Source organism: Pleurodeles waltl, chromosome 1_2 (genome assembly GCF_031143425.1).
Source record: "Pleurodeles waltl isolate 20211129_DDA chromosome 1_2, aPleWal1.hap1.20221129, whole genome shotgun sequence".
NCBI lineage: Eukaryota > Metazoa > Chordata > Amphibia > Caudata > Salamandridae > Pleurodeles > Pleurodeles waltl.
The window spans coordinates 1,229,715,594-1,229,727,770 of NC_090437.1; the positions used below are offsets into that span (position 1 = coordinate 1,229,715,594).

General features: G+C 41.2%; 1 protein-coding gene across 1 annotated transcript in view; it reads right to left on the bottom strand.

Moving 5' to 3' along the window:
- Nucleotides 1-12,177, bottom strand: part of POLR1A (RNA polymerase I subunit A) — a 361,957-nt gene that overhangs the window by 157,753 nt on the left and 192,027 nt on the right. The window contains exon 15 of the mRNA XM_069204279.1: nucleotides 8,419-8,568. Coding sequence (XP_069060380.1) covers nucleotides 8,419-8,568 — 150 coding nt within the window. The remainder of the gene's footprint in view (nucleotides 1-8,418; nucleotides 8,569-12,177) is intronic.

Genomic DNA, 12,177 nt, shown 5'->3' on the forward strand with positions numbered 1-12,177 from the left:
GTCCCCCAGTCCCAGCTCTGGCACGAAACTGGACAATGGAAAAGGGAGTGACTACTCCTCTGTCCATCACCTCAGGAGTGGTGCTCACAGCTCCTCCAGAGGGTCCCTGGGTTCTTCCATCTTGATTACAAGGTTGGCAGGGAACTCAAGGAACATCTGAGTGGCCAGGCCAGGCAGGTGATGTCAGAGCCCTCTCCTGATAGGTGCTTACCTGTTTAGGTGACCAGTTCCCCTTTCAGGGCTATTTAGGGTCTCTCTCTTGGGTGGGTTTACAGATTTGGCTTGCACAATTCGAGCAGGACTCCTCTGCAACCTCTGGCCCCCGAGACCGAGAACTGGAACCTCCAGGACCTGACAAGTTGCTTCCAAGAGGAAAGGACTCTTCAGCAACATTGTTTCCAGGGCTCCTGCCACCTTTGCAACAGTTCCCTCGCCGTGCATCCTCAGAAGACTGCAACTCTTCAGCCTGCACAAGAAGAAGGAGGAATCCCCCTTGGAGTGAAGGAGTCACTCCCCTGCTACTGCAGGCAACAACGTCCGGCTGCGTGGATCCCCTCTCCTGCTGAGCTGCGTGGATCCTGCATCACAGGTGGTGGTCCGGAGTAGTTCTCTTGGTCCTCTCTGCCAGCTGTCCAACTTTGGTGGAGGTAAGCCTTTGCCCTCCCACGCAGGACAGCACCCCTGTACACCGTATCTTAAATTTATACCTCATAAAATGCATAAACAGTTGAATTCACTCCTATCGCAATGTCATCCAGATGATCCATGGAGAAAATGTAATCCAGATAATAGGGAATTTTAATTTTTCTTTCCACCCCATGGCTGCTTATCTAGACTTGATCATATGTTTATTTTAAAACTGCTCTCCCAAACCCTTATTAGTTCCACCATTGAATCTATAGCCATAACTGATCATGCGCCAGTCATTACAAATTTCGATTTACTCACCGTACATTCCAAATCTAATAGGTGGAATTTAACAGCTCTCTTTTGTTTGATACTACCCTTTCCTCATCTTTGATTACTTTTGCTGAGGATTTCTTTCATATTAACAAAAATTCTGATATCTCCCCTCGGTTGTTATGGGATTCATTTAAGGCTACAGCATGTGGATATATTAATGATTTTGTTTCCAAAAAGAAATTCGGGCAGTGAAATGTGCGACGGGGCTGTCCATGGGGGCCCCCGACACACCCTTTCCGCCAGCCTTTGCATGGCGGTGAGACTGACATGCAAAGGCTGGCGGAAAGGGAACTCGTAATCCCCAGGGCAGCGCATCTTTGGCGAATTGTGACCACCCAGACTGCAAGGCTGTCGACAGCCAGCAACCTGGCGGTGCCGGCGGTCGGACCATGGCACATCTGCCACGGTCATAGTAGGGCAGTTGGAACGCCCTGTCTGCGGCGGTCCGATCGTCACTTGGGACCGCCACACTTGTAGTGAGGGCCTAAGCGCTTAGAACATCAATATAATTCTTCCTCCACTAATCCTAATCTGAAAGAATTTATTTGAGCAAAGTTAGAGTTTAATAAAATCTCTATGGATAATGCTTCTTCTTTTCTTCTGGTAGCAATGCCTGCTGTTATGGGGGTCGAAATAAATGGGGAAACTTATTGCTAATTATTTAAAAATTCAGAAACAATGCCACACAGTGCAATCTATAAACACTGGTACAGGTAATTCTATTTTTAAGGATAACGAAATCTTGGCTGAGTCTGTAAACTCTCTAGGTTCAAAATCATATTAAGAATCTACTTGATTTTTCTTCCTTCAAATCACGTATATTTCTTTGTCAGAGATTCTTCAAGCCCTTCATTTTATTAAAAAAAGGTAAAACTTCTGGACCGGATGGTTTCACAGTGGAATTCTTCCTTCACTTTTTCGAATATTTTACTTCCCAGGCTTCTACATCTCTTTCAGTTCTTCTCAAACGCAGGATCTGCAGGGCGTACTTTTCAAGAACCTACCATTTGTCTTATTCCAAAAGAAGGTAAGGACCTGACCTTATGTAAAAACTACAGACCAATTTCTCTGGTTAATGTGGACTTCAAAATCTTTGCTAAATTGTTAGCTTTATGTCTTGATCCACTTTTCCCTTTAATGATAGGTACGGAGCAATCTGCATTTGTCAAAGGTAGACTTGCTTCTGATAATTTTAAAACATTCTTTATGTACTAATCAAAGTCTCTACTATTTCTTATTCTTTAGCTGCAATTTCCATAGATGCTGACAAAGCTTTTGATAGTACAGACTGGTCGTTTTTGTTAAAAGCTTTATCCTTGCATGGTTTGGGTCCTCATGTCATCTATTTTATTTCTTTGCATTACCAACCCCCAATGGCATCTGTCCTGGTGAATGGGAACATTTCTAGGTATTTTTCATTATGTTGCTGCGTTCCTCAAAGCTATCCACTATCCCCTCTTCTGTTTATTTGGGCCCTGGAGCCCTTTTTATCTTGTATTAGAAATATTAAAACTGAAGGATTCCAGTAGGGTGATAAACATTTGAAACTTTCTGCCAATGCAGATGACATATTCTTATATTTTTCTAATCCTGAACTCTCAGTACCTGCTCTACTTCAAGAGATAGGTGATTTTTCGTCAGTTTGAGGATATAAGATAAATTCGGGTAAAACTGAAATCCTCCCTCTAACTAATATTTTGTTTTAGACAATTGTTTGGTGTCACCAATTTTCTTGGGAATATATCCAAGAATAAATACTCAGGTGTTTGGTTTACCTCTTCCATTAAGGATTCCATTGACGCAAATATATCGGATTGGTTAGATAGGTTCAATAGAACTATTATGTTTTGGAATCCCCTATATTTATCTCAGTGGGGTCGTCTTCAGTCCATCAAAATGATGATTTCTCCCATCATACTATATATTTTATCCATGATTCCAGTTCCTCTATCAGCTACTTTTTTCAAACAACTCGATTCAAAATAATTAAAATTTCTTTGGAGCAATAAGAAATCTAGAATTTCTCTCAGTCATCTCTGCCATTCTAAACAGGAAGGTGTAACTAACTTTCCTGGCTTCCGGCTCTATCATAAATCTTTTTGTCTATGTCGGGCCTGCAAATCTGGATGTGCTCTAGTAAAGAACTCCTAAGCCAATCATCTGCTTTTGCAGGGACCAATGTTTGTTGTAACCCCATAAGAATGTTTTACAAATACCAATGCTTGTTTACAAAGACCAATGCTTGTTGGAACCAATGCTTGTTTAGGACACGTTTTGCTTAAGCCTCCAGCATCCCTATGACTTAGACTGGGTGTGGCTGGATGCAGCAGGTTTTTAAACCACACCCGACCTGAGTGAATTGCTTGGTGTAAAGGTCACCGACTGAAGAGAAGGAGTCTCTGCTTGTCTACATTAGATCTTTATGTTCTCTCCTGTATCCTGGATGCCGCTTCTAAGGAGTTAAAGAGATCAAGAGAACTGACTACTAAAAAGGTGGTAACGAGCTGTGGGCGCTCGAAAAGCATTTATTTGTGAAAACTTGATACTTGTTGACTTGATATTTGAAAGTCAGATGTTTCAGAGCATCATGCGCCTAAAAAGGCACATCATTGGTGTTTAGGGTCACTGGGATGTTCCCCGCTAGTTGCTGAGTAAGAACGCTTATCGTTGTTGCTTCCTATATATCGCAGAAAGGAAGTTCTTTCATGCAATTATCATAAAAACGATGTATTATGAATAAGTTTGTTAACGCTAAGTTTAATATGACATTTGCATAATTGGTGCTGGTGATACAGAACATTCTGTGAATGGCATGAAAGTGTCATTCCTATGCTCAACTTATGCTGTGATGTAACAGTGATAAAACCAATCACTTGTGTTATTGATACTAACCCTATGTTCCCAGAGTGTTACAAACATTGCACTGTGATCTTTTGATGGTAACTCTATGTTCCCAGAGTGCTTCAAACATTGTTCTGTGATCTTTTGGTATTAACTCCATGTTTCCGGAGTGATGCAAACTTTGTACCGCAATGTTTTGATATTAACCCTATGTTTTCAATGTGATCAAAAGGATCCTTGGAATTCTACGTACAGTGCGTAAATTAACCCATGAATGTCTTCAAACCTAATTACCTGACAATTTGTTGTCATTATTTGTTACCTAGTTAAATATCTATGGAGTAGAGTGAGCCAGCATCTTAGGAAATCTCAGCAAGGTCGTCAAACAAGATATCCACGGAACTTCAAGTACATTTAGGTAGGAATTAATTAAGGTGACATGGGATCAATCTGGGGTCACAGTAGGAGTAGTCATAGATATTATAGGAGGTTCAAGGCTCTTATGTAATTACAGATAATCCATATTAATTCCCGAAAATTCCTAGAGAGAGGGAGAGTCATCTAAAGCGGTAAATGGGAACCTAACAGGTACACCTAGCTTGCACATAGTAGTCAGAGACTATTATATACATGGTTACGAGTTATGAGCTGTTTGACTGATACCTAATATAGCATAGGCAATCGCGGCTCTTCAAGGACCATCACCGGATGTTCGGATCCGGACTTGTGGCTCCAGTATCTCTCTCTCTCTCTCTTTCTTTCTTCCATCCCCTTCCCTCCAGGCGTTCCGATGCAGATCATGTGCATTTAAGTGGGAGGAACGTAACGTCTAGGAGGAATTGGGGAATAAGCAACTTGGTCAACATTGTGTCTCCGTGGAACAAACCGGTTAGTGCTTGGCAGTCTACGGCAAGCTTCCAGGTGGATTCCCTCGTCAAGATCTCCGTTTACCCCTTTATGGTTGAATACTGAATGCTCCTTTCTTCTTTTTCTCCTCTAGAGGTGTTGTCCTTTTCTTTTATTATCTCTATTATATCTTTCCTGCTTCTTAAACATACGTGTGCTCTTCTAAGAACTTACTATTTATCACAAACTGTAACTTATACTACTTTTCTACTTTCTCCTCTTTGGCATAATAAACTCATTACTATAAATAAAAAAACATTATTTTGGAAGTCTTGGAGACAAAAAGGTACAGCGTGGGTCAAAGATTTATTCTCGAATGATAACTCCTCTTTCCTTTTCACAGTTCGAACAATTATTTAATTGCCCTAGTTCCTTTATGCCGAGGTATCTTCTTCTTATAAATATCCTTCTGGACTTCTTTTCATTGCTAATTCTCCCACCTTCTTCGCCATCGCACTAGTCTTTATCTTCTATTCTTACCTCATTTCCCAAGGCATCAATTATTTACAAACTTTTTTGTTCTCCTCTTCTCAGAAGGCCTAAGTCTAGAGTAGTAACTCAATGGGAACTGCATTTGGGATGTACCTGGACAATTACTTTCTGGAATAAGATATGGGACAGGTCACACAGAATTTCTAAATCGGCCTCCACTTCACTTGTTCTTTTAAATTTCCATGTCCTTTACTTCAAAATGTTAGTCATGTGACCACCCCAATGGAGACCTCATGCATATCCTCTTCAAATGCCCTCCTGCGGCCTCCTTTTGGGAAAAAGTTTGGCTCCAACTTACCTCACTTTTTCATATATGTTCCCAATTATCTCCCTCCACATTTTTTTTTTTAGGTGGTCTATCTGAGTATATTGATTCAGACTTTGATAACGTGAGGTTGTTAGATCTCATGCTAGCTCTAGCCTTTCAAAAAGTTACTCTTAATTGGAAAAAATCTTCCAATGTTTCCTATAAAGCTTGGTGGTATAATGTTTGTCATTATCATAGGCTGGATACTGCATTTACTTCTCTGTGTTGTCCTTCGATTAATAGATATATACTGGTTGCCTTTAACTTCTTGATATTGTTGCTCGCAAATGTAATAAATGTACTTTGTCTGAAAATGTAAAGCTGCCATAGGATGTTTAGTTTCCCTGTCATTGGTTCTGAATCTCAAAATTTTGCTCCATGATTTCAATACAACTAACATTTATCTAGGATTATAAGATACAGTGTTAGTCTTTATAGGTCTTGTCTCCTTGTCACTTTTTCCCTGCCTTTTTCTTTTTCCTTGTTTACCCCCCCAATACTTTCAAAATGTTAATCAGCTTTCCCCTTCTTCACATTTTTTGTAAACTTAAGGTTTATCTTTGAGTTTACCATTAATTACTGTTAACATATGTTTCTTCTATTTCTGATTTAAATAAAGCTTATTTACCTTAAAATAAAATTGACTTGTGGGTTAATTCCGACTACTTCAATTTATTTCCAATGTTGGGAGTACTCTTCATAATGGATGTTTGATCCGATCTTAGTCATCCATTACCTTGCCAAGAAGGAACATTTAATGCTGTAGCAATATTTTAGGAAAGCAGCATTATAGATAAAATCTTGCATTTGTAACTCAAATTCCAAGAGGGTCTGTGAACAGTTTGTGGATTTTCAGAGACAAAATACTTCTCTGAAAATGTTGCACTGTATTTTATCTAATTATGGGCCAGTTTTTGCTTTGCTGGAAAGATGGGTAGCCTGTAAGAGAGAGATGGCAGGAACTTTGCCCTAATTACCTTGAGAATGGCGTCTACAGATGTTTCAAATTCATTCTGCAAAGTGCAAAAGTCAAGGCATCATCGTTTTTTTTAATGCATGAAAACGTTTATCTCCGTGATTTATTGTCAGATATCCAAATTCTGAGGTAATAAGAAAAAGGTGAGTAGTAAAAGTGGCTTATGCTGTTGAGGCCACTGAGTGATTATAATCAAGGCAGATTCTCCAATATTTTACCATGGGGATCGATAGAGGAGAAAAACGTTTACACATAATTGCAGGCAGTCATACCAGAACCCTCCATCAAGATTCTGCGTAGCTCAGTGTACAGGCTGAAGAGGACCAGAGATAGAATTGAACCGTGTGAAACTCCACATTTAATGTAGGTAGTCTTTGATTGTGTCCTCCATAAATTCCATTTAGAAAATAAGTAAGAAATTATCCTCCACTAATCTTCCAGTCTTATTCACAGTTTTTTCTACCCCACTAGGCTGTGGTCTGATTTTTGCTCCCACCATTGATAACTGAACGACACTGTCACTACTCTAATGCAGCTGAACACTCTTTCTTCACTGCCAAAGTGCATGGTGGACTCTGTAGAAATGTGATCAGTTATAATAGATGATGCATATTCTGCCTCCTCAGATGTCTATGTGTGTTTCTGAAACACCATAGGTGGTGTTCCTAGTCCTGTTTCATCCTAAAACCACCCCTCTGATTAAGGCATGTGGCAAACATTGTTAGAAGAGACAAAATAAAACAACTGGTGAAAGCTGTACAATTCCATGGGGTTTGTACTTCATCCCACAGTTAACTCAACTAGTAGTCACCTTCAAACTCCCACCTACCTGTCTACACTACTTCTCCTAAACTACATCAGAACAGGAAGCCTTAGCTTTTGTGATTTGCCTGTATACTGGTGCTTTGATTTTTAAAGACTTGCAAAACAGTGATTGACTCTTATATATGATCTTAGTCCAAATTACATTGTAAGTAGGGCCCACTGACTTCTGCAAAGACACATTCTGTTCCACTGTTACTGATAATGTTTACTGCTTACCTTTGATTCAAGTTTCATTCATGATTTATTTATTTACAAATGATTTATGACAACATTCCTTTCAGGAATGTTTAATAAGCTAATTTCCTATATTTTGTGCATGAAGTTAGCCATAGGGTTGTCCAGTATTCGTTGCAAATTGTGCAGTGCTGCTTGAGTAACTGAGGTACTCTCAGTGCTTGCCTTTGTCGTATGCATGCTATGTCATTAATTGTATCTTGCATTTTTCTTTGCAGCACTAACTTTGTAGTCTAAGATCACTAATTTACGCCACTGTTGAACTGATTTGAGGATCAGGATTTCGTTGTTCTTAATCGGGATCAAAGCAGTCTTTTGCATTTTCTCTGCAGTGTCTCACACAGGTCTGTTGAAAAGCTGATTGCAGTTGGGCAGCCTCCCAGATGATTGCCGTGTCTCCTCGCAGGATTTCATGGTCTTGCAAGGACTGCTTGTGATTGGCCATTAGCTACCGACTGTACTAATTCATTTCAACTTAAAACGCACAACGCTAAATTATAAATATATGTTACTAGAACTCGCCCTAGATGCTTGGCACTGTGCAATGAAGAAGTGTACCTGGTCCTCCCAAGGATGTGCCAATGGTGCTACACCGAATCAACTATACATTTACCAGGCTCCCGGTTGTAAACCCAGTCAGCGGGAGAAGAAACTAACAAACCAACTTCACACACCACAATACCACATGAAAGGCAATGCTCACTGACACACTATACACAAACCAGTCAGCATAACGTAACAAACTGAGTATATCAAAATCATCCAAACACTAATTACACAAAGGCAATGCAATGTTGTAAATTGATGAATCATAAAAACAATGATGAATCTGTGTTTCTGAATATACCTTAAGCAATACTCTAACAGTACCCACCTGAGATTCACTCATGGTCTCGGGGTCAAATCCAGGAGTTGCACGAGGATGTCCCTTCACCCATGCCTTCCCACTAATTTTCGCTCTACCCGTCAAATTGAGTGGAACATGATGCTCTGGGATGACATTTAAAAGCAATGTGGAAACAACCTGAAAAAAAGAATAGGTTTAAAACACTCTACCAAATCTTTAAGAAAAAAAAAAAAGACTACAAAACAATTACGCTTGATGAAAAACATCAATTCAAGATGATCCAAGTGTTCAAAATGAGGCTTCAGATTTGTACACAAGTGTTACAGGATTTGAAAAAGACAATTATGGTAAGTCCAAGGAATTTTTATTCCCTATCTGAAATGAAATTTTGACACAATCAAAAGGTTCTAGGTCAGCTGGTCTACAAGACAGTGACTTTCAATTGTCTTGAACTTTAACAGCATATCAGAGAAGATTAACTTTGTTAAAGCAGAAAATATATAGGGACAAAGATAACCAAAGATGATATGATCTGGTTTGCTCATCCCATGTCTGGGGAAGACCACTGACTTTAGCAACACAACTGAACAAATTAGTTGGTACTGAACAATCTCCATGCACAAACTTTGGTCAGGACACTCTTCTGGCTGTGGCACCAGAACTGCCACCTTATGAACAGAGAATGATGTGCTCTGTATACCAGGCAAAGGCAAGGTGTGCTTATTCATTCTCCCCAATGGCCTGCAATACCATGAATAATTACACCCTTCTTAGTATGTTACATACGCATTCAGATATTGGAGGTTAAGTGTTCAAATTATTTGGATCCGACCTTAAATGTCACTACCAACTTGTAAAGTTAGACAAGCATGCAATCCTAACTCTAAACCCACCGTGGTCCTGCAAGGCTCTATCTTGTCCTAACATTCTTCAATATCTACAAGGACGCTTAAAGGAATTCACATTCGACTTGGGCATACCCATACATTACTAAACTAGATGCCAGTCTCATAAAATCCAGGAATAGATGGCTGAAGTTCTTCTAAACATAAATCTCAAAAACCTGGAGTTATGTTTCCTTTACTCTTCTTTTCCTTAGGGTTTTTTTAGCATGCAAGCAAAGAGATGCAGATTATATACGCCTTTCGGTCTAGTAATTTTTACAGGCATACTGCAAATATGCAACAGTGTTTACAGGAAGAACGCAGTGTGATGTACTGTATTATATATAAGATACTCCATGAAAAGATGTGCTTTTATTTATTTCCTGAAGTACATTTCTGTTCAAGAGCAGAGAATACTAGACTGTGGAACCACATGCAGAGGCTAAATGCTGACGTATTTCTTGTTTTCTAAATTTACTGATTGTGAGACAAAATAAGATCCATTCTATGCTGCATGCTGGCAAACGTTACAAGCTCATTCAGTCAGAGAATTGTTGTGATCTGCCGTGAGGGTTAGGAATGACATCCGAAATGGAAAGCATGTCATAAAGGGAGGTGTGAAGAAAGATATCGACCTTGTGGTGAAGTAGTTGTAGTGGTGTATCATCACGTGAGTTGTTGCATAGTGGACAGCTTGTAGGAGATTTGTCTGTGTTTGTGAAGGCCACTTAATGATGCATTTCCATAGACCTTCGTACATATTATTAGGACTTGACCTAGCAAAGTTCTTTGAGGTCAAGTATGATCTTGCTTACCAGCAGGTGCTTGAATTGTGCTGCTAATATGCTGTTCCAGACGACTCATACTTTCACCTAAAACTCCCACAGAATATGCTCTGTAGCTATAGTGGAGCACTTAATATTAACAACTGTTTAGTGTTGTAGGAAACAGGAGAAAATGTTTAAGAACCCTATCGATGTAGCATGGCTATGAAGGTGGCCATTCTCGTCTGAGCTCTGCCACTAAACCTCAGTAATTCCCTAATATCCTCTCCATCTAATATATGCTGTGCCCACCCCGACAGGAGGAAAATCTACCAACAACAGAGTGGCCTCTCCGTGCCTGCTTTGGTGGACCCGAAAGTGTATTTGGTGCCTGCTGTTCCACTCAGCCTGTGGTGTACTGAGTCGTGTGCTTTTGTGCCACCCCGAGAGGCTTGGATGATGCAGAGAGGCCACCAGCCCATCAGGTGGTAGGTGGACTGTATGGATGGCATGGCAACGCTGCCCAGTGACGGCAAGGATCCATAACCAGAGGGAGGCATGACCAGTCAGCATTTTTCGAGGGACAACCCAGATGCTGTGATGCTGCATGTAAAGCAAGAACTGTCACCTACACCTGTGCCCCCCCCCCCCCCCCACCGAAAATGGAAGTAGATCCATGCAAGCCACAGCCTGTGGGGTATTGTAAGGGCCATGGCAAAACAGCAGAGACTTAGAGTATCCCCCCTTTGGGTAAGGGAGTGGGGGGCTGCAGAGGAGAGAACCTGGCGCTGTGCATGCCCTCCAGCTGGGCCAGCATTTTGCCACTGGTGTCCGACGGGCCTCTTTTGCTGGGATGACTTAAGCTAGGGCCAGCCTTAAGCTCCCAAGCACAGTACAATGAAGAGAGGCATTTTAGGGGTGGTGGTTCCAGAGCTAATCAAGGATTTGAAGGTGGCCATCAAGAGGCCAGTGGTGGGACGGGGAGGCAGAATAGGCCCATGACTCATGGCCAGGAGGTGAGTGGGGCAGCACCATATTGATATAGGGTAAAAGAAAAACACGACCCAGACCACAGGCGGACCTACATCTGAGAGAGGTATAAAGGAGGTAAAAGAGGGTAGCCCTCCCCAACCACCTCAAACATATACAGCAATCTGAGGCCCGTAAGACTGAATCAACGCACTATGCAGAAATGCTCCCACCAACGAGGTAGAGTGACTCCCAAATAGGTTGAAAACATCGCCATACTATACAGCAATCTGAGGCCCGTAAGACTGAATCAACGCACTATGCAGAAATGCTCCCACCAACGAGGTAGAGTGACTCCCAAATAGGTTGAAAACATCGCCATACTGAACGGCGAAGGCGCCCCTTGAGGGAATATTTTCCCTGTCCACAATACACAAAATCCAGGCTTGGGGTAAACCACACTTAACAACCCTCCCTCATTTTCCATCCTCTCTCTTCCCACCCCCCTTTTCACAGATGATCAGCGAAAAGAATGACCCCCCCACCCTCGTCCACAAAGGGGAAATCAATAAATATACCAAGTCCTCAGGCGTCATCGAGCTGCAACCACCGGCAATGCCTCCACAATGTTGTGGATCACGCAAGAAAGGCAAAGAAGGTCTCAGAATAAAAATATCAGGAGTGTAGGAATCAGAGGTCCACAAACTGTACAATTCATATCAACGTGGCTGTAAACATGATTTCCAGCAGAAGAGGTGTCCCAGTGTTTTGAAGTGGAGACGGTGTATTGATCGCTCAATAGCCCCGAGACCCCATGGGAAGCCCCTCAACACCAAGCCTTTAATCCCTAGCACCCTCAATTACATGGACTGAGATACAATACAAAGACTCATTCAAAGTAATGTTTTTTTTTTCCTGACAACATATTCAAGATTCAACAGCAACACAAATCATTCAAAGAAGTAAAACAAAAACTAAAAGCCATGGAAGTGAGTTGATGCTGCTTTACCTGTTCAAACTCAGGTTAATGCATGACACTAAATCTTACTTCTCTGAAGTACCTGAAAGCGCGTGGGACTCCGTAGAGGATAGGAGAAACCTGAGGCAGGTTGGAAAGGGAGGGGACCATATCTGGAAAGTGCACTTCACCAGAAGAATGGGATCCAAAA